This window comes from Schistocerca cancellata, chromosome 1 (assembly GCF_023864275.1).
Source record: "Schistocerca cancellata isolate TAMUIC-IGC-003103 chromosome 1, iqSchCanc2.1, whole genome shotgun sequence".
Taxonomy (NCBI): Eukaryota; Metazoa; Arthropoda; class Insecta; order Orthoptera; family Acrididae; genus Schistocerca; species Schistocerca cancellata.
Window position 1 is genome coordinate 308913559 of NC_064626.1, and position 27434 is coordinate 308940992.

General features: G+C 42.9%; 1 protein-coding gene across 1 annotated transcript in view; it reads left to right on the forward strand.

The window, feature by feature from the left end:
* LOC126173147 (serine proteinase stubble) overlaps positions 1 to 27434 on the forward strand; it is a 538296-nt gene that overhangs the window by 418013 nt on the left and 92849 nt on the right. The window contains exons 4-5 of the mRNA XM_049920937.1: positions 10361 to 10447; positions 10526 to 10806. Of these exons, the coding sequence (XP_049776894.1) occupies positions 10361 to 10447; positions 10526 to 10806 (368 nt within the window). The remainder of the gene's footprint in view (positions 1 to 10360; positions 10448 to 10525; positions 10807 to 27434) is intronic.

Consider the following 27434-nt stretch of genomic DNA (forward strand, 5'->3'; position numbering starts at 1 on the left):
TTGGGGAGAAGAGAAGTTTGTGGCACAACTTGACTAGAAGAAGGGATCGGTTGGTAGGACATGTCCTGAGGCATCAAGGGATCACAAATTTAGCATTGGAGGGCAGCGTGGAGGGTAAAAATCGTAGAGGGAGACCAAGAGATGAATACACTAAGCAGATTCAGAAGGATGTAGGTTACAGTAGGTACTGGGAGATGAAGGAGCTTGCACAGGATAGATTAGCATGGAGAGCTGCATCAAACCAGTCTCAGGACTGAAGACCACAACAACAACAAGTTCCCATTTCCTCGAGGGTGGTAATTTTTTATTTATTTATTGTTCCGTGGGACCAAATTAAAGAGAAGTCTCCATGGTCATGGAACGAGTCAATTCATGAAATTATAATACGACAGTAGAAACAGATAAAATGAAATATAAGAAACGTATTCAGGCGACAATTCGTAAGTTTAAATAAAGAAAATCAACAATGTAACACTGGAATTTGATTAATTTTCAGCTCTTCCTGGAGCTCCTCGACAGAATAGAAGGAGTGAGCCATGAGGAAACTCTTCAGTTTAGATTAAAAGTGTTTGGGCTACTGCTAAGAGTTTTGAGTTCTTGTGGTAGCTTATTGAAAATGGATGCAGCAGAATAGTGCACTCCTTTCTGCACCAGAGACAATGATGCATTCCACATGCAGATTTGATTTCTGCCTAGTATTAACTGAGTGAAAGCTGCTAACTCTTGGGAATAAGTTAATATTGCTAACAACAAACGACATTAAAGAAAATATATACTGTGAGGGCGATGTCAGAATTCTCAGACTATTGAATAGGGGTCGACAAGAGGTTCTCGAACTTACACCACATATAGCTCGAACAGCCTGTTTTTGAGCCAAAAATGCCCTTTTTGAATCAGAAGAATTACCCCAAAAAATAATACCATATGACATAAGCGTATGAAAATATGCGAAGTAGACTACTTTTCGTGCTTAACTGTCACTTATTTCAGATACTGTTCTTCTTGATTTTTGCTTTCGATAAATCAGGTTACTACTTATATCAGTGAGTTCACTGGTGTTCTTCGCTTTATAATTCTCCATGTTGGCAAAGGAACACACTACCATATAAGGGGCAACAGTAATTACTCGGAAACAACAACACAACTAATCAGAAATACTACAAATTATAAATTGTATTATAAGCGCCCTGCCGAGGAAACAAGACACCGGGAAAAGAATTTGTCACCTGTCGAAGTGCAGTATGATGTTAGATGAGGGTGGCAGGTGTGGCTCTCATCCTGTGTATTGAAATAAAACCACAATTTACGACACTTCTTGGTAATCAGAAACGATGCACAATCCAATTTATTATTTGAGGACTCACCTGACAATTTCTATCCACACAATAATCGTACACAAGGTTAACGGTGCGGAACGTATTTGGTAGAAGGTACAGCTGTCAGCACATGAAAAGCAAGACTATCAAAATTTTACACTGGCATAAATGTCGCGACTGATATCGACCAACCGCAGTGGTTTGAAGCATGGACTGCGGTGTCTCAGAACAAATGAACATGGATAATCTAACACGGCTTACAGAAGAGATGCCACATTCGAAGTCTATTCGAGGTAATCATACAATGTAGGCTTTCATGACCGACATCTTCTTCAGTTAAAACTTCCGTGCTGAGATGCCGCGTCGATGTGTAAAACTGCTTCCTAACGTTTCGTCTCCCGACTGCGGAAGACATCTTCCGAGGTAAAATGGCTACTGCTGCTGAGGTTTGAGGTGCTCTCGCATTTACAGACGCCTAGAGGGCATCACCATATGTTACGTGATCATGTGTGTATGATTATCTCTGCATGGTGTCATCGTTCTCGATTAAAAATAATCGATTGCAGTTCTGTTGGCGCGAAGTCGACGTCCATATTTTATCTAACTTCAAACCTTCTTCTTTACTATTAAAGTTATTATGATGTTTTTGAATCTCTGTTGCTTCTCTATACATGCGTGCATGATAATGCGATGGCCTTGCTAAAACGTTCGTCTAACTGAATTTTATTTCGTAGTTCCCATGTCGAAAAACATGTTCTCCTACGGCCAATTTTTCGTTATATCCCAGACAATAGTTTCCTTGCTGTTCGGCTGTGCGTGTGTCGACACTTTTTTACCGAGTTCCAGTATATTACTCTCGCAAAAAAAAGTTGATACTCGGCGCGCTGGCTGATGGGAGCAACTGTAAATGGGAAATGCCTTTACAGTCGCTCCCCATCAGCAACGCGCCGAGTGTCAACTTTGTTTCCGCGAGTAATACACTTGCCCTCAACTGCATGGAATTTTATGTACACGGTGCTGATAGCGGGTGCCATGCGTCTTTTGCTGTTTTCAAATATTCGTTAATCTTTTTGTCGGGTCTAAACACCGGTTAGACCCCATACTTGGCCAAAACTTCCCCGAAACTATCCGTAATTTTATTAATGAATGTGAGATAAGCTCGTAACTAATTTAAAATTCATCCTGCGAATAAACCGGCTCGCAGATTTTGTTGGCTCTGCCCACCCAGGTTTTAATGGCACCTCTTTTTCGTCCAGGATGATGGTTTGATTCCTTACGGAGGCATCATTCAATGTGAGTGTCCTTTCTGGATAGCTTATGACCCAGAGTCCCGTCCACCTATGGATGTACCTATAATTAAACGGATGGGCGGGATTCTTTTATTTTAAAAAAGGCATGCATATGTATGTAACTGTACAATCTATAGTAGGTCTCTCAAATTACCGATAACATGGAATTACACAAAAAGTACTCATCGAAACTACTTGTTATAATAAAGATATGTTTCCATAACCCTTTAAGGCGTTCTCAAAATTAATTTCTTTGATGACAAATGTTTTAAGGAGATAAGGGGCAAACGACGACTCAAACGCACTTCTAAACCGTTTCAAACATTTATTTATTCTGGCGGGTAACGAATCAAGAAATGAGGTACGAATGAACTCTTTCCCGCTAGAGGGGTTTGCGAAGACGAGAAATTTCGGCACTGTACTATTGTAATATTCGAGTTGAACTTCAACTCTTTGGCAGACAATAAAACCAAAAGCAACGTGGAGACTGATTTTGTAAGTCAGACCACGAAGCTTGCTATGGCTAACTGACAAAAGGAACGCAGTTCAAACCTTAGGTGATAGAATCTCGAGTTCAAGTGCCTTACACAGTTTGTACAAACTACTGAAACATCCACAAAAGGTTGTCAAAGAGGAGCAAGATGCACTTCAAAACATTGAGAACGTTGCACACTCGTAAAGTTTTATTAAGTCATTTAAGGTAATGACATTTATTTCGAAAGTATTTCTGAGGACACGAGTCATGTCCTTCAACCATCAACGAAGAACTTTTTAGTACATCCTAAAATTTGATTTCCTATGTACACATAGCACCGTATTCATTTATACTGATACTGAACAGTGCTGCTGCTTAAACAGGCATTATTGAATTTTTGCAGCTAGCTGATGGTAGAAAAGACCAAGTCATCTGTCAAAATAAAACCTGAATGTGTCGAAGCATATGAGACAGGAAGTGAGTAAATGACGCACCAAACATTAAGTCTTTCCAGTGGTGTCGTATTGTCGATGCGATAAGTATAAACCACCATATGCTATTCGCATATTCTTTTGTCGCTTTGTTTCTTTAGTCAACTACAGTTCTTCAGTAGCCATAACTGACAGCACTCTGGCCTATGTAACACTTAGAGTCTAGGACATAAGGTGATCACTGGAATGATAATTGTTTTACTCAGATGTGTCAAATTAGGCCTATAGATCAAGATGATTTGCACTAACACTGAATCACAATTCACAAAATAATTTACTGGCATTCCTGCAAAAAACCGAAACGTTATTTATACCACTGACGGCAGGACAGACTCATGTGGAGCGGATGGTGCTCTGCTTGTAGATCTCAGTCGTTGAGACAGCCACGAACCGTTCTAGTTGAAGTCGACAACAGTAACGGAGGACCATCATACTATAGGGTCCTAAATATGGTTACTTTCGGCAGGTCTGGTGAAATCAATAGTACCTGTGATGTCATTCCTCCCGTAAGAATCATCTACTGCATAAATGGTGGCACGGGGGTGACCACATGGCCACTATGACTGACCGTACTGCAATCTGACCAACAAGTTTTTTCATTATTAGAATACTGCTCTGTACACATCATATTATACTCTATTCGTATATGATCTTGTATTCTAATGACTCTTTAAAGATCAATTTCTGGCCTTCCATTCAATGTATAGTGCTCTTATTCAACATGTGCTGTCAAATACTATTCATGAAAGGCTACAAATATTTTAAGGTACAACCACTAATATTAGAAACATAATCTCAGCGACGCATTTGGGGAGTCAAGTTCCCATCATCTGGCTGTCTAAGTTAATCCGACATAAAATGCACTTAAAAAGTAATCAAGGTCAAAATATAAAAAAAAATATTCGGACGTGAAAAACTCGTCTTATTTTATAAATGCTGTTTTCGAATAATTTCATTTGTTTTTGTATTTTGACCTTGAGTACTTTTGAAGTGTATTTTATGTAGAGTTAACTTAGACAGCCAGATAATGGGAACTTCATTACCAAAACGCGTTGCTGTGGACTACGTTCCTAATATTAGTGCTTCGTATGCAAAAATATTTACAACGATTACCTTAACAACCGCTACCTCTGGTCTTTAACATGAACAATATTAGAACACATAATAAAAAATGTTGCAGTGATGATTGTTTGTTATTATTTAGGTCCATCTTAAGCCTACAGTTTTCGTGCAGCTGCACTCTGTAGTAAACATCATTTCCTTGAAAGTATATAAAGCAAAATTTTTACCGTATCCTGCACTAATATTCTACATATAATCTCTCCATTAACTCTTTGTGATTTGGATGATTCAGATCTTAAATATGTACATTAGTTTCATTTCTTCTGATGATAGGTAAGTTTTAATGCCAAATAGATGTACCGTTTAACGATCTTATGATAAGTGCTGCATAAAATAAGTTATCATTTTTGTTTCCATTGCAGTGATTTTGTAAGACATTATTATTTACCGTTTGTGACCTTTCAGTAGTTACTTGGAAGGTTATGCTTTTAAACAAGTCTCTAACTTGATTGGTATGAAGGAAGTTAGTAGTATCTGCGAGATAAAGCAGGTGCATCACGTGTCAAATAAATAAAATCGAACTGTTCCAACTACTCGATTCCTTTTTGAGGTAACTAAAGTATAAAATGAAGTGAAGGCGGGTCGGGGGAATGGTGCTGTCGTGGGATAGAGTGTCATGACGAAAATGGGTAACGGAGGAACAGTTTCAACTGAGTGATTGGAAGAGTTCAGGAGGAGCGTTTAGCTTTCAAGAACGCCTTCTCACCATTGTAATCCCTGGCGATACACGTGTGATAAACTATGACAAATCTACCCACGCACGAATTTATCGCTCTTTGCACAGTGTCAGAAAAGTGTAACGGAAAAGCACAAAAAATTAGCGGGCGGTCATTTGCACATCTCTGCCAGTTCCCCGTAACTTAATTATTGAAAAAAATACTAGTCACTTCCAAGATTGTTACTGGTAATTTAGCAATAAAATTAAAGTAATCCAACGGCTGAGTCCTAAAAAAAAGTAACACCCCTTAGAAATGTTCTGTTGTTCTGCTGGATGTAAGAAGTGTAACTACAAGGACTGACGCGATATTTAACATTAATAGCTGAAATGCCTCGCGATTCCAGTTAAATAAATACAGTACCACGTCAGGAGGACGTTAACGTAACAAAGGCAACCACTAAGGCCTGCTTTGGGAAGTGATTCTATGTTCCTATATTCTCCCGGTCTTACCCTCGCGAGCCACCCTACTTTCCTTTTCTTATTCGAAGAGTCTTCGATAGACCTTCTCCGATAGCAAAAATATACTTTTCAACCATGACTTCACGCCTTGTTCAACTCCAGACTAGAGAATTTCTTCAACAGTCTAGGAAAGAGACAAAGCAATAGAAGAGAAAATGTTTCTGTGCAGTTTATGTATGCCACTTCCCCGCTATATATATCTTTTACTTATAGCGGCCAAATACCATTAAGAACTTTTGAATCACTCGAATGTTGCATATCTGAATTTTTTTCTAGGAAATATTAACATTTCGTTTCGTACAGACTTCAGTAATGGGTTAATACAACCGTGGCAGTATTTGTGACTTTAAATATTTTTTTCAGAATTGAGATTTCATAACAAGAATTCGAGAAGAATTATCGAAAATTTATGTAACCAGGCGTACTGTTTCTCAGATCCGATTCCTAGTAACTTATAGGCAAACACAAAAGAACTTCTTGGCTGAAAAAATAAGTCAAATTTCTACCACAAAAGCATAAAAAGCGTTGTGCATTCCATAGCGCCCTTAACTGTGACAGCTTGTCCTTAGGGACGAAGGAGACCGTAAACTTGAGAATTCCTTCTAATGACACGAGTGGTTCACAGAAGTGACGAAGGGTTTTTCGTATAGTATTTTGGAAAAGTTGAGCCCGCCATATGTAAACAAATCTCCACCAGCGGCCACTGAATGAAAGTCCTCGACAAAGCTATTAACTTTATGTTGACTGGCAGCGGTCTTTGATCTTAAAATACCGGCAATTCAGGATGAAGTGCTGCCAAGGCAATTGCAAAAACTTATTATAGATGTAATCTGCTCTAGTGAAACACTTCTAGATTTGAAATAAATATTTGATGGGTGTTTCCCTATGAACACACGCCTTTGATCGACATCACATTGTCTTCTTCGCACTCACGATATTAGTGACAGAGTATTATCCCCCTCTTAAATCCACGCTGCCATGATGTAACATACAAATGCAAAGTTCTAGACACAGTCGTTTGTTCGGCGAATCGATGTCCTGTATGGCATGTCGTTGAGCAATATCTTACATGTAATCTAGAGCCAGCTATTGTAGTCGATATAAACAGTGACAGCCCCGCCTTATCTCCTAACACGCCAAGTGAAGTTGTCGTAGGTGAGTATAATACGTTCATGAATAATTCCATGACAGGCGACGCCTGAAGGGAACAAGTCGGCAACCAGCATTACAAAGCAGCTTTGTGGAAAGAGAGTCCTTAAGGCGCAAGAAATAAAGTTGTAAACGTACTATATGCGTCTACATTCTCCTTATAAACTCTAGTTGTACATGAATGGCCCAAGTTTACAATGACTGGGATAGGAATGTATCTGGAGACGAAACATGTGCATGCTACAATAGCAATCTTACGAAACAAAATGTTCCACTATCTTGCATCTGCTGGGTGAAAACAAGATAGTACTTTCCTGTCAATCTGTTAATTACTAGATGTGTTAGCGTGTAACTAATTTAGGAATACAGTCCATTACTAATGAATGCACTAAACCAGCTAAATTCAAGTGCCACTCTCCACAGTCGGTGTCTCTTCTTCAGTCGCTATTCCTCATTCCCTCCCACCACAGTAACATTAGACAGCATTGCCGCATTACTTTTTACCCACAGATGTAATAATTATCGGAGCCACAGCAATTTTTGTCCGTCTTTCGGTCAGCAGACACAACACAGTGGGATTCTTTGTTTTCCATATATCTCTGCAGCACGAAAACAAGAGTTTCTCTTCAGATAATTAACCACTTAACAGTTTTAAGGAGTATTCAGGAACAGTCCATATACGTCGTTTTAACTATTATTGGCATACGATTCCTAGAAATTAGGTGGCTTTTCTTTTCCTGGGAGATGAAATTAGTCGGAAGCAATAAACTGCGCTCTCTATCTTCAGTGGTTCAGTCCTGTTCAGGTACAAGTACTGAGTCTATTCTAGTCCGTTTCGGTGCCTGTGGTACCAAAAAGTCCGCATAATCCTCTCTCTGCATTGTCATCTGAAGTACATGTTGCAGACTTAAGCTTTGCGCACTAGAAATTTTAACGTGGTAGCGAAAACAACTTGGATGTTATATTCTTTTATTCCCTCAAGTTTCGTAACGACTACAGTGAAAATTCGATTTTCTAGGACTACGTCATACATTTCCAAAGTGAGTTAAATATGGCATTTAACAGCCATTGTCTAATTTTTGTCTATGTACAGTGTAGATATTGAATTGCCACAAACTGTTGAAACAGCACAAACTACGTTGCAGTGTGAAAGATTAACTGTCGTGCTTGTTTCACTGCAATAAAACTAAAAGGTACTGTGAACTTTAGGAGAGAACGCAATACGTAAGCACAGTGGACAAAGAAATCCCAGGAGACAGTGTACCAGTACAGTGTTGCTTCGTCTGTAGCCCTAATAGCTATCTCAGTTTGGCGAGGAAGGGAGTCTACAAGTTCCAGCTAAAGCCATTCATCAATAATTAGTTTCAGTAGAGCTTCCAAATTGCGGAGATGCCACATTTCACCCACTGCTCCAAGCAGTCGCAGACATTTTCTATGAGATTACCATCGGGTGAGTTAGCGTAGCAGTCGAGCTGCAAAAGGGTGCATGAGTACTAGTCAAACCAGGAACGAATGTGTGGAGCCATATGAATGCGGCTGTTGTCGTCTTGGAAGATGGGAGTGTCCACAGCGCACTCATCTCGAAGACGTAGAAGAAAGGGTGACACTTGATCGCCGAGTATATTGAAATAAACATCCTGGTTCGTATTAACTGTAACCTGAAAGAGTGTTCCCAAGTCGTGGTACGAAAGACACTCCCAAAAACATCACAGAACCACTTGCGCCTGAACTACGCCACCACACGTTCCGGGTTGGACCTCTCACTGGGTCGTCGATTCAGTCGACACCTTACCTCATTTGAAAAGAGACCAAGCAGCGACTTGTCGGATCGCACTACACGCCTTCAATCCGCTACCGGCAAATTTATGTGCAGTTTGAAACGTCCCCTTTGAAAAATTTATGAATTACTGTGCTGATAAACCTCTTACGTTATCTGATTTTCAAACAGCTGAGCAGAACTGACCGTACTCAGAAATTTCTCTCTTTACTTATTCTGATCAACACTAAACTGACACACAATATTTTTAGCGCAACGCAATCTGACTTTCAATAATCCCTACAAAAGAATGGCCCTGACTAACAATAATCTGTACCTTTCATGAATCACTTACCTCACAAAAATCTTTGAACTACTGCAATACAGCGAGCGCCAATACTTCAGCTAAATCAAAGATTCTAACTACTGAAGGCACTAACTACTGATAGGCATAGTTAGCAAATGAAAGATTTTGATACAGAACAAACAATGTATTTACCTTAATAATATTCAAAAGTCATTATATATATATATCAGTTCATGATATCCAGTATTACAAATTTACTCTTTCTGATGGACACACGTCCAGATTATCCGCTCTCAAAATTCTGCCATCTCTCTCCCCACATCCACCACTGCTGGCGGCTCAGCTCCAACTGCGCAACGCTACGCACTGTACACATCCAACTGCCCAACACTACAATAGCAAATATTCCAACAATGAAAACCAGCCACAGACTTCACACAGCACAGTCAGTGATTTTCATACAGAGCGCTACGTAGCGTTACCAACATAAAAACCTAAACAGCCTACTTACAAGTTTGGTCCGCTGATAACGAACAGCTTTACATATCCCTGAGAGCGAGGTACCGATGTACAATTGTCTGTTGCATGCAGATCCCTTTACAATGTTCAGTCGGATGGAACTGAATTCGTAGCCGCGTGGAGTGCCCGAGCGGTTTCAGGCGCCATGTCATGGACTGCGCGGCCCCTCCCGCCGGAGGTTTGAGTCTTCCCTCGGGCATGGGTGTATGTGTTGTTCTTAACATAAGTTAGTTTAAGTAGTGTGTAAGTCTAGGGACCGATGACCTTAGCAGTTTAGTTCCATAGGACTTCACACACATTTGAACAACTGAATTCGTCAAAGGTAGCAATTCCTGTCGAATTTGAAACCGACTGTCATAGTGGCACTTGTCTCCGGTTCCTGTCGGCTAGGATGTTCTTATGACCTCTGTTCTTACGCCCTGTTACTTGGTTGCGCATGATACAAGACTCCTTGGAGATACGGTAGATAGTCCGGGCAACCTCATTAAGCAAGTGATCTTGTGTACATTGAAAAGCGATAGCATAGCTCGTTGCTGAATTCTGTCTCCGCATCGATCCATGTTACTGTGTTGATTCCATACAGCCGACTGGCACGCAGACACCACTTAATAGCCTTAGTCAACAGTAGTAGAGGCTCACACGTCAGCCTGGTACCAGCTATACGCGATCTTCAGCCCTCTGAAGCGACCTCTGATATTTTCCCCGATGAGCGCACGTTTGGTGCGGACAGCTGCTGAGCTGGCGATGGCGGTGTTGCAGCTGGAGCTCGAAGCCGGCGAGCACGTGGGGCGTGTGGCAGCAGCCCAGCAGCACGGAGCCGCCGTTCGTGACGCGGCCCAGGCCCAGGCCGCGCCCGCCGCGGCCGACTCGCCGCCCCACGCCGCCGTCCCCACCCACTCCGCCGCCCACGCGCCGCCCCACGCCGCCGCCTCCAACGACGACGACGCCCACTCGACGCCCCCCGTCAACTCACTACACTGCTGGAGCTGCTGCCACCACTGTCACGCGCCGTCGCCCGAGCACTACGACCACCAGCACGACAACCACCACCACAACGACCACTACCACCACGACGACCACGACTACCCCGCGGCCGACGACGACCACGACCACCACCACTACGACGACGACAACGACGCCACGGCCAACGAGCCCCGCGCAACCTTCCGTGTCGACTGTGTCGGCCACTGGCGAAGGCGGCGTCCGTAAGTACTCCCTCTGATATGACTGCAGAGAGGCCTGTTTTGGTCGATTCACACTCTATGTCAATGGGGTGGGACGGAATGGAACGTCGCCGTCAAACGGACATGTATTTACACTGCCGCGCGGCATTAGCCGAGCGGTCTACGGCGCTGCAGTTACGGGCTGCGCGGCTGGTCCCGGCGGAGGTTCGAGTGCTCCCACGGGCATGGGGACAGATGACCTTACCAGTTAAGTCCCATAAGATTTCACACACATTTCATTTTTGTATTCACACGACACGAAACTTCGACACAACGTCGGTTGACTTAGCCCTGTTCCGAACGATGAAACTGCGTTTGTGAGATAACAGGCCTGATTCTAAAAGCCCGAATGTTGTTGTGGTCTTCAGTCCTGAGACTGGTTTGATGCAGCTCTCCATGCTACTCTATCCTGTGCAAGCCTCTTCATCTCCCAGTAACTACTGCAACCTACATCCTTCTGAATCTGCTTAGTGTATTCATCTCTTGGTCTCCCTCTACGATTTTTACCCTCCACGCTGCCCTCCAATACTAAATTGGTGATCCATTGCTGCCTCAGAACATGTCCTACCAACCGATCCCTTCTTCTAGTCAAGTTGTGCCACAAGCTTCTCTTCTCCCCAATCCTATTCAACACCTCCTCATTAGTTATATGATCTACCCATCTAATCTCCAGTATTCTTCTGTAGCACCACATTTCGAAATCTTCTATTCTCTTCTTGTCCAAAGTATTTACCGTCCACGTTTCACTTCCATACATGGCTACACTCCATACAAATACTCTCAGAAACGACTTCCTGACACTTAAATCTATACTCGATGTTAACAACTTTCTCTTCTTCAGAAACGCTTTCCTTGCCATTGCCAGTCTACATTTTATATCGTCTCTACTTCGACCATCATCAGTTATTTTGCTCCCCAAATAGCAAAACTCCTTTATTACTTTAAGTGTCTCATTTCCTAATCTAGTTCCCTCAGCATCACCCAACGTAATTCGACTACATTCCATTATCCTCGTTTTGCTTTTGTTGATGTTCATCTTATATCCTCCTTTCAAGACACTATCCATTCCGTTCAACTGCTCTTCCAAGTCTTTTGCTGTCTCTGACAGAATTGCAATGTCATCGGCGAACCTGAAAGTTTTTATTTCTTCTCCATGGATTTTAATACCTACACCGAATTTTTCTTTTATTTCCTTCACTGCTTTCTCAATATACAGATTGAATAACATCGCGGAGAGGCTACAACCCAGTCTCACTCCCTTCCCAACCATTGCTTCCCTTTCGTGTCTTTCGACTCTTATAACTGCCATCTGGTTTCTGTACAAATTGTAAATAGCCTTTAGCTCCCTGTATTTTACCCCTGCCACCTTCAGAATTTGAAAGAGAGTGTGCCAGTCAACGTCAAAGCCCGAATATAGTATAATAATTAAGGAACAACCAATCATAAGGTTTGTCAATGGTCAAAGAGAAATTCGTAATGGATGTTCTTGATAAATGTTTTATGGTAAATCTTCTGCATTTCAGAGAACTGAAAGATTGGGAAGAGTAACAGCCAAATATTTCAAAACGGCCTTTGTTGCTCCATAAAATATATAAGAGGGTCACTCCGAAAGAAGTGCACACTATTTTTTAATCCATCTTTTATTCTACATCTTTGAAAGTTTTACAGTGTGTAGATGCATCCTTTAGGAACAATATTTTCATTTCTCCACATAATTTCCATCCCTCTCAACTGCCTTACGCCATCTTGGAACCAGCGCTTGTATATCCACACGGTAAAATTCTGGAACAACCGGTTGGAGCCACTGTTTGGCAGCGTGCACAAGAGAGTCGTCATCTTGTTCCACGAAGAGAGTCTTTCAGTTTCCCATAGAGATGATAGTCACATGGAGCCAGGTCAGGACTGTAAGGCAGGTGTTTCAGTGTTGTCCATCCGAGTTTTGTGATCGCTTCCATGGTTTCATCCGCGCCTGTTTTAACGTCAACATTTTCAGTATTCTGCAAACACTTCCTTCCCCTATCCAAACGTAGCGTGACAATTCGTTCACTGTTATGCGTCTGTCTGCAGTCACCAATTCGTTAACTCTCTGCACATTGGAGTGTGTGCAGTATGAGGCCTGCCAATGCAAGGACAATCCTCAATATTGCAGTGCCCGCTTTCATCACGTAACCTGCTTGCCCATCGACTAACTGTACTGCGGTCGACAGCAGCATCTCCATACACCTTTTTCAACCTCTTGTGGATGTTTCCCACTGTCTCGTTTTCACAGAACAGGAATTCTATCACAGCACGTTCCTTCTGACGAACGTCAAGTGTACCAGCCATCTTAAAGTCATGCTGTGACGGCGCGACTTACGGGAACAGGTTGACCTAAGTTTCAAAGCAAGCGGGAAGGATGTATCTACACAATGTAAAACTTTCACACATGCAGAATGAAAACTGTATTTTTACAAAAGTAGTGTGCATTTCTTTTGGAATGACCCTCGTACATACAAACACATCAAACAGTATTTATATGGCAATACACAGAGCCTTTTTACCTTATCCACAGCGTATTATTTTTTCAGGTACAAAATAACACCAAAAGTAACTGTATTTTTTCCTGTAATAGAGCTGACTATTTCAAATTTTAGAAATGCTTGTTATGAAAATTGCATGATTAATTCATGTTATTATTTATGAAGAGTGTAAAACATTTCTTTATCCAGATATTGTAAAACCTAAATCATTTTCCGCTTTCAGATATTTGGCCTCGTCTGTGGGACAACATTCATACAAAATAACATCCAAGTACTCGGGGAAACTTCCCGAAGAGCCATGAAACAAAACGATCAATAAAATAAAGATTAATGAGATTAAAAACACTAAAGCGACTTCTGTAATCTGAGTGAGCGCAGTGGGAGTAGGTAACTTCCGACGTTAGTGGACGACGTACTTTCCCACCACAAACGTAAACGTCGAAACTTTCTTTCCGTAAAGCTTTGACGCTGACATCCAGTACAGTTGACAATCCGTCTTAAATGACGCCATTTGCAATGCATCGTCGAATGTTTTGATTTTCCGTTCCATGACGTACAGTGTGACTCGATCTCAACAAGCAATGCACCACCACCATTAGGTATTTGATAAAATGAGATAATGTTAAGTTCCAGTCACTCCGAGTAGCTTCTTTTCCTTTCCATTCAACTATCAGTCGATTACTTACAAGCATCTCTCAATTTCTTCGCATCCTGCGTGAGTCAGTTCCTCTCAGTGTACATGCATATTCTGTTCTGCATATTCTGTTCTACATATTCTACCCTTTGCCTTCTCTTGCTGTATCTACAGGTTAGCTTTTCCTTTGCCCCATAATACATGTTCCAACGACCGCTCGCGCTTACATACAGGGATTTTTCACAGGTTTTTTTCCCCTAATATTACACACTTCATTAACCCACTTTGGGTTTTTTGGAGATGTGGTCAACACTAGAATGAGGAAGATTGGATGGGTAGATTGGATAACGAACAGGGAGATACTGAGTCGAACTGCGAAGAACAAGAATTTATGGCATCTTGACTGAAAGAAGGGGTCGGTTGGTACGATATATGCTGAGGCACCAAGGAATAGTCAATTCAGTAATGGATGCGAGTGGATAGGGTAAAAATTAAAGAGGGAGATAAAGGGTTGAGGACAGTAAGCAGGTTGAAACAGGTGTAGGTTACGCTTGTTATGCAGAGATGAAGAGTCTTGTACCGGATAAACTGACGTTCAGAGGTGTGTCAAATCAGTTTTTGGGCTGAAGAGTATACAGCAATAAATAGGTTTACAGGTGCGACTTGAGGCAGCTTGTTGTGGAGAGATTCGTGCGGAAGAGAAATCAAGGCGGGAAGGAAACCATAACAGACTTGAAGTACACTGCTGTGCAAAACTTTAGGACGAAACTAATTTTGTCATGATGTATCACTGCCAAGTAACATAGCTCAAACAAATTGGACCATACATAGAGACACCCGTTACAATACAGTAAAGAAGCTATATGAATGAAATACGAATTGCTCGAACAGATGTTACACTTTTATTCAAAGATGGTCATTACAATGAAGTCATAGCGTTACATGATGGTCTCCTGAACATTGGAAAGGCAGGATGTGGTTCTTCATAGGATTTGTGATCTGCACGCACATCAGAGTATGCTCTGAAACGTGCTCCCATGTTGACCACAAGGTCCGTAAGGAGTTTTTTTGGTGGAGAATTCCATTCCTCCCATTCGTCCACCAGCACGGTCGACAACTTCTGCAATACCTTTCCTAAACGCGTCCCACACTTCCTCTATGGGAACTGACAGGTCAGTCCTTTCGCTGAATATCTTCTGGTTCCAAGAGCTCCTTGTGATCCACAAAAATGAAATCCGGGCCGGATGTACTCCTGAAAAGACGCACCTACGGGAGGAGTACAGTGTCATAATAACGTTGGTCAGTGAGTGATGCTTGCTCAAAGGGGGAAGAAAACCATGCCTATGCAACATCATGTCTCCCAACACCATAACACCTTACACTCCAAAACGATCAGCTTCACAAGGTTCCTGGGTGCATTACAAGTTCCCTCCTCCCGCCATTTGGGGGTACGTCCAACACTGTCTAACACGATCGTTATGTTGGTTCAAGTCTTATGGCGTGGGAAGGCGTAATCCTGCATTGGCATACTTTCATCCATATTTTGAACACCTTACACTCACCTCTTTATTTTGACACTGTACTCCTTTCCCACAGGCGTCTTTTCAGGAGTACATTTGGCCCTGATTTCATTTTTGTGGATGAGAATGCGCGACCACATCGAACCGTGCAGGTGGTGGAGCTCTTGTAACGTGAGGATATTCGGCGAATGGAAGGTCGTGCCCATTTCCCCGACTTAAATCTCGTCGATAACGTGTCGGCTATGTTCGGGAAACGTACAGCAGTGTGTCCAGATGCACCAACGACCATCCAGCAACTGTTAGCCGTGCTGGTGGAGGAATGGATTGCCCTACAACAAGAACTTCTTACCAACCTTGTGGCCAGTGTGAGAGCATGTTGCACAGCATGCCCTACAGTCTCTGATGATCACACGCCCTATTAAGAGCCATCTCCCGCGTGTTGTAATGTCCAGGGAACCATCACGAATTGCGTTTACTTCAGTGAACATTGCTTTCGGAAAAAAGTGTTACTTCTGATCGTATTATTGCGTATTTCTTTCAGATACCTTCTCTATTACACTGTTGCAGTTTTCTCTATGTATGATCCAAATTTCATAGCGCTATGTTATTTGAGAGTGACTCACCATGCGAAAGTTATTTTCGTCCTTAAGCTTTGCGCCCCAGTATATTTCGTTAGACAATAAACTGTAATAATCACAAATCTACAAATTTATAGTTTCCATTGTTTGGTTTTAATTTATACTTTGAAATTTTTTCGCTAAACATTTTAGCTGATTCCAATGTTTTTTTATACACTAAGTGCAGAAGTGCTAATGGTTTCCGACTATCATACAAAGTTTTTTCACAAAGTAATACTGAAGACCCAGAAAATTCATACAAAACAGGCACGTTGAAAAAAATTTATAAGGCACTCCTAATACTTGTTTGTTGTGGTCTTCAGTCCACAGACTGGTTTGATGCAGCTCTCCATGCTACTCAATCCTGTGCAAGCTTCTTCATCTCCCAGTAACTACTGCAACCTACATCCTTCTGAATCTGTTTCGCGTTTCTACGATTTTTACCCTCCACGCTGTCCTCCAATACTAAATCGGTGATCCCTTCATGCCTCAGAACATACCCTACCAACCGATCCCTTCTTCTAGTCAAGTTGTGCCACAAACTCCTCTTCTCCCCAACTCTATTCAATACCTCCTCATTAGTTATGTGATCTACCCATATAATCTTCAGCATTCTTCTGTAGCACCACATTTCGAAAGCTTCTATTCTCTTTTTGTCCAAACTATTTATCGTCCACGTTTCACTTCCATACATGGCCACACTCAATACAAATACTTTCAGAAACGACTTCCTGACACTTAAATCTATACCCGATGTTAACAAATTTCTCTTCTTCAGAAACGCTTTCCTTGCCATTGCCAGTCTACATTTCATATCCTCTCTGCTTCGACCATCATCAGTTATTTTCCTCCCCAAATAACAAAACTCATTTACTACTTTAAGTGTCTCATTTCCTAATCTAATACCCTCAGCATCACCCGATTTCATTCGACTACATTCCATTATCCTCGTTTTGCTTTTGTTGATGTTCATCTTATACCCTCCTTTCAAGACACTCCCATTCCTTTCAGCTGCTCTTCCAGGGCCTTTGCTGTCTCTGACAGAATTACAATGTCATCGGCGAACCTGAAAGTTTTTGTTTCTTCTCCACGGATTTTAATTCCTACTCCGAATTTTTCTTTTGTTTCCTTTATGTTTGCTCAATATACAGATTGAATAACATCGGGGAGAGGCTACAACCCTGTCTCACTCCCTTCCCAACCACTGCTTCCCTTTCATGCCCCTCGATTCTTATAACTGCCATCTGGCTTCTGTACAAATTGTAAATAGCCTTTCACTCCCTGTATTTTACCCCTGCCGCCTTCAGAATTTGAAAGAGAGTGTTCCAGTCAACATTGTCAAACGCTTTCTCTAAGTCCACAAATGCTTGAAACGTAGGTTTGCGTTTCCTTAATCTATCTTCTAAGATAAGTCGTAGGGTCAGTATTGCCTCACGTGTTCCAACATTTCTGCGGAATCCAAACTGATCTTCCCCGAGGTCGGCTTCTACCAGTTTTTCCATTCGTCTGTAACGAATTCGTGTAAGTATTTTGCAGCCGTGACTTATTAAACTGATAGTTCGGTAATTTTCACATCTGTCAACACCTGCTTTCTTTAGGATTGGGATTATTATATTCTTCTTATAGTCAGAGGGTATTTCGCCTGTCTCATACATCTTGCTCACCAGATGGTAGAGTTTTGTCAGGACTGGCTCTCCCAAGGCCGTCAGTAGTTCTAATGGAATGTTGTCTACTCGCGGGGCCTTGTTTCGGCTTAGGCCTTTCAGTGCTCTGTCAAACTCTTCTTACAAATTTATAGTTTGAAATTGTTTCGCTAAGCATTTTAGTTGATTCCAATGTTTTTGATATACTAAGTTCAAAAATGCTATTGGTTTCCATCAATCATACAAGGCTTTTTCACAAAGTAATAGCCGGCCGGTATGGCCGTGCGGTTCTAGGCGCTTTAGTCTGGAACAGCGTGACCGCTACGGTCGCAGGTTCGAATCCTGCCTCGGGCATGGATGTGTGTGATGTCCTTAGGTTAGTTAGGTTTAAGTAGTTCTAAGTTCTAGGGGACTGACGACCACAGATTTTAAGTCCCATAGTGCTCAGAGCCATTTGAACCATTTGAACAAAGTAATGATGAAGACCCAGAAAATTCATACAAAACACTAACGTCGAAAAAAAATTGTAAGGCACTCCTAATATCACAATGAAATATTATTTTCCTCAGATCTTCAAATCGCCGTTGCATTTTCTTGTGTACACTGAGTGAGGACTCCAGCAGCAGTCAGCTATCATGATGACATCTCATCGATCTTTCCACTTGTTTAATGTGTTGTTGAAACCATACTCCCTGTACCTCACTCACAGCATCTGGAAATTTGTGGTAAGTTCTATGGGACCAAACTGCGGAGGTCATCGGTACCTAGCCTTACATACTACTTACTCTAACTAACTTACGCTAAGGTCAACACATACATCCATGCACGAGGGAGAACTCGAACCTCCGACGGAGGCAGCCGCGCAAACCGTGGCAAGACGCCCCAAACCGCGCGGCTACCCCGCGCGGCAGCTTCTGGATTTTCTAGAAAATAGCCTATGCAGGAATCCATAAAGTGCAGCTTCAATCTCATTGAAGAATCCAATATTTGAAGCTATCCAGCGTTTCTCTTGCTAATTACAGAGGCCCGAGCACAGAGACCTCTGCATGAAGTTAGGGTAGCCGTTGGAAATCTGTGAAGCATCAACAACGTCAGTAAAACATTATTCGAGTTCATTTATTTATTCACAATTTTTACAAGCCTTCGTTCTTCTGCAGTAGCCTCGGTTATTCAGCTGCGTGTTGGATTCTAGCTGACGTCCGTCGAGTCAGCTCAGCGTTTGCACGCCCGGCAGGTGATGTCAGCGACCCTGGCGGCGTGGCGGCTGCGACCGAGTGGGGCAGCGATTGCCCGGCGCGAAGCGGTTCTCGCCCCGGCTGCGGAGTGTACTCGGTCCCGCTCCGAATTCAACGATGAAGAGATCGACCTACCACAAGACTACCGACACCAGATACATAGGGGATAGGTGTATTTATCTGGTGTCGGTAGTCTTGTCGGTTGGTTGATCTCTTCCGTACCCCTGGTAGGTTTCTGCACCCGAAGGCGCCTGCGTGCTGGGTAGAATGTCGACGCCAAGAGCCCCCGTTGTTGGCTTCTGCGTTAGCGTCCGGTGTCGGCAGCACACTGCGACGTGGTGTTGTCAGAAGACAATCAATTTCTCCAGTAGATGGTAGGCGGCGAGCAGCATGAAGCTCATCCGGTACATCTTCGGCTAGTCCATAGACGGTGCTGGATCATCTAGGACATAGACTCACTACAGCAACGTAATCATGGAATCGAGTGCGATTACTGTGAATGCAATCAATCCCAATGATCAACTCAAGGCAAGAGCTGGAGTATTTAAAGGGAGCTAGTGTGAGGCTATGACGCAGACTCGGTTCGTAATGACCGAATGTGTCCTCCCCATTCCGCTTCATTCACTTAACAGGCTGTTAACTGTTGTATCAGTCCCTCGCTACATGCTCTCGTGAAATAGCTACAGTTTCTTGCAACATGCCTTATGAGCTAATGAATATGCTTGTCTCTCTTGCTTTGGTTTTCCGTCCTCTTTTCTGCCGAATGCTTACTTCTTACTCGGCAGGCAGTGTTGTCGACCTGACTTACTTGCGACATAATGACTCACTTCCTGCTTGCGCCTCTGTATCTGGCATGACTTGAATTTGCTTGAGGCAATATGAATGATTTTAATAAAAAAATTCTAATGTCTCCCCCTTTATATTCTATACCGTAACATAATTATCGTACTCAAGTTTTTTGCAGTTGCCAACAGACTCGTTGACATTTTGATTAAAGTATATCCAAGATGATCCTTAAGTTTCATTAACTTTGTCTTCAAGTGTTTCGTCTTTTAATTAGTTTCCGGACGTCAGAGCTGACAAAAACTCCCTTCTTTCATCTCAGCCTCTGACAGCCCCTGTAACTTGCTTGCCGCATACTTTAAACTGTCAGCATCTTTGAGTAGGGCTTTAATTAATTGTTTTATAATGACAAGTTTTATACGAAAAGCAGACAGAAGCTCTTTTTGGGTGCACCTTTGAATCGAATAGTACGTTCTTCCCTCCAACTTTTGGCGTTCACATTGGCCATATTTTTTGAGACCCGTGCTTGTTTTTGTATAACTGCTCAATTCGCATAGGATCACGGGTCCTCCCTCACAACTTGAACATAGTCGTTATGGACCCACGACTTGCCCTGGCCCCCAACCTTCACGTCAAAGTACGTAAAATACACTTACCTGATAACTACAAGTTTGCCACAGATGTATCAGAAGTAGTCAGCAGAACTAACATAACCTCTTGAAACTAAGAAATTCACAAAATCAGGCAGCAGTCGATATTTAAAACAGACTTATGAGCCTCAACATTACAGTATCACCGAAATACATGGGCGATGGAATTGTAGACTATAAAATTAAACATACACTCCTGGAAATGGAAAAAAGAACACATTGACACCGGTGTGTCAGAACCACCATACTTGCTCCGGACACTGCGATAGGGCTGTACAAGCAATGATCACACGCACGGCACAGCGGACACACCAGGAACCGCGGTGTTGGCCGTCGAATGGCGCTAGATGCGCAGCATTTGTGCACTGCCGCCGTCAGTGTCAGCCAGTCTGCCGTGGCATACGGAGCTCCATCGCAGTCTTTAACACTGGTAGCATGCCGCGACAGCGTGGACGTGAACCGTATGTGCAGTTGACGGACTTTGAGCGAGGGCGTATAGTGGGCATGCGGGAGGCCGGGTGGACGTACCGCCGAATTGCTCAACACGTGGGGCGTGAGGTCTCCACAGTACATCGATGTTGTCGCCAGTGGTCGGCGGAAGGTGCACGTGCCCGTCGACCTGGGACCGGACCGCAGCGACGCACGGATGCACGCCAAGACCGTAGGATCCTACGCAGTGCCGTAGGGGACCGCACCGCCACTTCCCAGCAAATTAGGGACACTGTTGCTCCTGGGGTATCGGCGAGGACCATTCGCAACCGTCTCCATGAAGCTGGGCTACGGTCCCGCACACCGTTAGGCCGTCTTCCGCTCACGCCCCAAAATCGTGCAGCCCGCCTCCAGTGGTGTCGCGACAGGCGTGAATGGAGGGACGAATGGAGACGTGTCGTCTTCAGCGATGAGAGTCGCTTCTGCCTTGGTGCCAATGATGGTCGTATGCGTGTTTGGCGCCCTGCAGGTGAGCGCCACAATCAGGACTGCATACGACCGAGGCACACAGGGCCAACACCCGGCATCATGGTGTGGGGAGCGATCTCCTACACTGACCGTACACCACTGGTGATCGTCGAGGGGACACTGAATAGTGCACGGTACATCCAAACCGTCATCGAACACATCGTTCTACCATTCCTAGACCGGCAAGGGAACTTGCTGTTCCAACAGGACAATGCACGTCCGCATGTATCCCGTGCCACCCAACGTGCTCTAGAAGGTGTACGCCAACTACCCTGGCCAGCAAGATCTCCGGATCTGTCCCCCATTGAGCATGTTTGGGACTGGATGAAGCGTCGTCTCACGCGGTCTGCACGTCCAGCACGAACGCTGGTCAAACTGAGGCGCCAGGTGGAAATGGCATGGCAAGCCGTTCCACAGGACTACATCCAGCATCTCTACGATCGTCTCCATGGGAGAATAGCAGCCTGCATTGCTGCGAAAGGTGGATATACACTGTACTAGCGCCGACATTGTGCATGCTCTGTTGCCTGTGTCTATGTGCCTGTGGTTCTGTCAGTGTGATCATGTGATGTATCTGACCCCAGGAATGTGTCAATAAAGTTTCCCCTTCCTGGGACAATGAATTCACGGTGTTCTTATTTCAATTTCCAGGAGTGTATTTTTGCAGCATGTTACATTGAAAATCTTTACAAAAAAAACTGGTATTTACACAACGATTAAACAGCTGCATTTTGCAGACCTAGCGAATTCCTCTCCTGTGCCAACCTCTTCATCACAGAGTAGCACTTGCAACCTGCGTCGTCAATAATACCTCATATAAATTCTGAATGTGAGTCAAAACTGTATGTGACTGAAATATTGTAAGTACTTTGCCTGAAATCAGCACCTAAAAATACACCAGCAAACTCTTTAGTTTCGAGAAAAAAATTGTATTGCCATACAGAATATTTTGTATACAGTATAAGCTTAGGAACGGAATCACTATTCTTCTCATTTGCTGTTTTTTATTTGAACTAGGCGTTTCTGTCGGTTCTTCGTGCCCAGCATGGAGTTCATGCGATCCTTTTGCAACAGTTTTCGTTTCCTCACCCAGCCTCAAAACATATTTTCTGAATATGTTTCGTAAACATTTTTCAGGAAGTGTATCCTACCCATTGGCTTCAGACCATTGTCCCATACACTTAAAGCCACTCACACATTTTATTCCGCGCGGTTCTAGCTCTGCAGTCTGGAACCGCGAGACCGCTAGGGCCGCAGGTTCGAATCCTGCCGCGGGCACGGATGTGTGTGATGTCCTTAGGTTAGTTAGGTTTAACTAGTTCTAAGTTCTAGGGGACTAATGACCTCAGAAGTTGAGTCCCATAGTGCTCAGAGCCATTTGAACCATTTGAACCACATATTATTATCCGATTTCTGGCGTTTAGGTGGATAGTAATGTCCTTGTTGTTTGAAATCACATTCCTAACAAATAAAATATTTTTTTCTGCTATGCTTTCTTTATGGTCACACTTCTTTCATTTTTTCTCTCTTCCTATCCTCAATCGAGGTGTTCCGGTCTTTTTGGTTTTTTATCGTGATCAGTTATCACTATGTTTTGATTTCTGTTTCTTATTGTGTTATTGTGGGGTGTCCGTTGTGCGTTTAGCATACCCTGAGTTGCTATGAGACCAAATGTTCCCCTTGAGATAATGTGGAATGAAAAACCAAAGTCACACAACGAATAACTAATTGCCTGCCGGAATTAAATAGGGGTGGCCAACTGAACATGAAATATGGGTATCAGAACTCACATAAAATTATTGATAAAGGTTTCCAGGTGTCTGCGGAAGATGTCACAAGGAAAAACAGCCAGGTAGACAGGCAGAATATGCTTAAAATGTTTATTAAATTTAAACAATCTGCTCTGACAGGAGGACGGATGAAACACACTGACTTCAACAAAGTTAACTCTTTGAACATTTCACCGACGTTTGTAGCGAAATACCCACATAACCAAAAAGATTCTTATGCAATTAGGGAAGATAAATAATGTTTTCCCTACAAAGATTGTTACAGAATCTTGGATCGTTGGAACTCTGATTGCAGAAACTTTGATTATGAATATTACACTACTGCAGTCAGTAAGAGACATTCACACGAAAAGGACCCAAGAGGAAGAGTCAAAGTCAAAGTCCGTTGCATATTGAGTTCTGAAACTTAGCGCGACGATTACGGCTATCTGTAAAATACCCATCGAAATATCACATTTTACGTCATGGCTTATTAATTTTCATTCTTCAATAGTACATTCTACTTGTTCTGTTTTTCCAAAGAGAAATAGTCACAGAACAATTTACGGCATGTAAAGGGTGTAACTGCAGATATTTTTATTGGTGATTGAGATCGGTATACTGAACGACATTACATTAGTATTTACGTCATTTCCAGACTAATAATTATAGCCATTACAAGTCGTATGTTTTTAGGTTGGTTAGTACCAGGAAGCACATGTGGAAAGAGCAGTCCATCAATGCTTATTTTCCCCTGGGAAACAGGTCCAATGTTGAAGTGTGAATCGAAACGGTTAGTCTACAGTTCACATAGTGGAGCAGTACAACCGTGCAGAAAACATCAGGTCGTAAAATTCATGTGTTGTGGGAAGACTGTTCGACGCAGAGAAAAACCAACCAACACAATGAAGTGTGTGCATACTGAGGTACCACATCTAAAAATGTCTGCGCTTATACTTATTACATCCAGCGTAAGGAGACTGGACAAATATTAGAAAACCTCTCTGAAGACATAACTCAAATGTCATGTAACACCATCTCTAGCCTTGATAAAGGCCTGTGTTCGGCGAGGTAGAGCTTCCACATGTTACTTCATGTGTGTCGTATCCAGCTGAAGCCACTCATTGATGCAAAGTTCCCATAGAGCTACCAAACTGCAAGGACGTTCATTGCCACGTTTCACCCGCTGTCCCAATGGTTCCAGACATTTTCCACGGGATTAAGATCTGGAGATTCCAGACTGATCGACAAGCCAGGAATGTGTGAACACAGCCGTCTGAACATAGCTGTTATAATCTTGGAAGACGGGACTGTCGACAGTACAATTATAGCAGTCAGCGAGAATGTTGAAAAAAAAACATCCTGATTCATGAACGAGGAGGCCGAACTCATCACACGAAAATAAAACTCAAAAGATCACGGAACCACTTCTGATGAAACAGCGACTCTTTGGGTCACAATACACGCCTCCAGTCAGCCACCGTACCGCTTCTGGTCAGTTTAGCCCAGAAAATCTTGTAACTTCATCCGAAGTGCGGTCATGTGCACGCCCAAAAGCGAGAGCTCCTTCCTGCTGTTCTGTCGCGTCTATATACTTCCATGACAGGTCAGCGCCGGGCGGGATCAGCCGAGCAGTCTAGGGCGCTGCAGTCATAGACTGTGCGGCTGGTCCCTCGGGCTTAGGTGTGTGTGTTTGTTCTTAGGATAATTTAGGTTAAGTAGTGTGTAAGCTTAGGGACTGATGACCTTAGCAGTTAAGTCCCATAAGACTTCACACACATTTGAACATTTGAACTTAAGTCAGCGGTGGGGGTCACATGACCACGTTGTTCTATGCCACATGCAGCCCACCAAAGCGACCATTTTGCTCTTTTGAGGGGGTAACTGCTATTTTATCCGGCAAGCTTTTTTTGACATTTTATTTGTTTATTTTTCAAAGACACACTCTTAGTCTGAAACTATATTTAGTTGCCTTCTGCAACATATAAAGGACGATCAAAAAGTTTCCGTTTCAAGCCGTTGCTGCAGCATATATGCAACGTAGCGCGACTGCGATGCAGGTATACAAGCACCACCCTATAGACAAAAAATTAGTGTGTCATTCGTGTCTTTTCGTCATGCGTGTGATAAATGCGGAAACGTCAACTTTAGTTAGATAGATAAATAGATAGATATTCAACGATCACAGGCCCTGCAGACCAGGCACTGCTTCCACAAACTGCCTGAATTCCTTCCTGTTTTGTGGCCGGTTCCTCCAGGTGTCTTCAGTTCCCAGGGCTGCTAGGTCCTTCGCCAGCCAGGTCGTCCATCCAGAGCTGCCTTGGTCGTCCAATGGGGCGTTTGGTGTTTGGTTTCCCCGCTAGTGCCATCTTCGCCTGTCTTGCATCTGGCATACGGGCTACATGGCCCACCCATTGTATTCTTTTGCTCTTTATCTTCTGTAGGATAGTTGGTTGTCGCATCAAAAGGTAGATTTCCTCGTTTTTCCTCCTCCTCCATTCTCCGTTATATAAAACTGGACCCCATATCTTCCGCATTACTCTTCTTTCAAATGTTAATAATTTTTCCCTTTCTCGCTTAGTCATGCTCCATGTTTCTGAACCGTATATTACTGCTGGGCACTGTGTTGTAGATTTTCATCTTAGTGTTCACTGAGATCGATTTAGAGCCGAGCGTCTCTCTGAGGGAATGCATGCATTTTATACCCATTGCTATTCTTTCCTTGATGTCCATTTTTATGTTGTTGTCCGTGGTAAACCAAGATCCCAAGTATCTGAACTGGTGTACTCTCTTGAACCTCTTGCCATCTATCTCAAGAAATTCTTCCTGGTCTTGTCTTCTTCCTAATTGCATGAACTATGTTTTGTCTCGATTCACTTTGAGCCCTACCTTCTGCGCATAATTGTCCATTTTCTGGTAAATTTATTTCAATTCGTGCTTTGATTCATTTAGTAGTACTACGTCATCTGCATATGCGAGACAATTGAAGTTACCGTCCATCTCTACTCCAGTCCACTCCTGTTGCCTACACTCTTTTATTACTTTCTCTAAGATGACATTGAACAGAATACATGAGAGAGCATCCCCTTGTCTGAGGCCTGTCTCAATCTCGAATTGTTTCTGATGTAGCTCCTCGGAAACGTACTGCTGCCTTTGACGCTTCCATATAAGCTTGCACCATTCTCACTAGCTTCTCAGGGATTCTGAAGTCACGCATTGCATATATAGGCTTTTACTGTGGATGCTGTCATATGCACGTTGAAAATCGACTTTCTGTAGATATCTTTATCATATTCCCAGTGTGTTTCAAACAATTGTCTTAGTGTGAAAATGTGATCTATTGTCGATCGGTTTGGTGGAAAGCCAGCTTGCTACTCCTGTATGTTGTTCTCTATGAATGCTTGCAATTTTCTGAGGATAATGATGGACAGCACCTTATACGATACATTCAACAAGCTGATTCCTCTGTAGTTATCGCATTCCATTTTGCTTCCCTTCTTGTATATTGGACATATTACAGCCAATATCCACTCTTCTGGCAGTGTCTCCTTCTCCCATATCAACTGGATCAGTTTATATATCTCTAAGTGTAAGCTCTCATCTCCCTTCTTGATTTAATTCTGATGTTAACCTGTCCTCCCCTGTGGCTTTTTTGTTTCTGAGTCCTATGTTTGCGATCTTCACGTCTTCTCCACTAACTTCCCATTCTTCTTCATCTTTCCTTTCCTCCGTAGTGTTTGCAGGTAATCTGTCATCTTGGTCTGAGCGATTCAACGGTTCTGAGAAGTATTCTTTCCATCTTTCTACAATTCTTTCCTCGTCATTTATCAAGTTGCCGTTCTTATCTCTAATGAAAAAAGTTGGGCTCTGAAATCCTCGTTTCCGATTTTTTATGTATTGGAAGAATTGCCTTGAGTTCTTGTTTTGGCTCTCTGCCTCAACTTGTTCTAGCAAGTTGTTTAGATATATTCTCTTCTCTGCTCTTAGGATTCGTTTTGTCTCCCTTCTGATGTTGATAAAATGTTCCATTTCCTGCTCATTCTCCCTGTCAGCTAGCCACTTCTCCCTCATCTTCCTTCTCTTTTCTGTAGCCTTCTGGCATGTCTCGTTGAACCATTTCTTCTTCTTCATTATCTTCTTTTTCCCAGTATATCCTCCGTTACACTTAGTACCGTGGACTTTATTTCTTTCCACCATGGTGACATTACTACCAAATGCTTCCAAACAGGACCAACGTGGTGTTATTCTTTCCTTGGCTTCCAAAGCACAAACACCAGCAGATA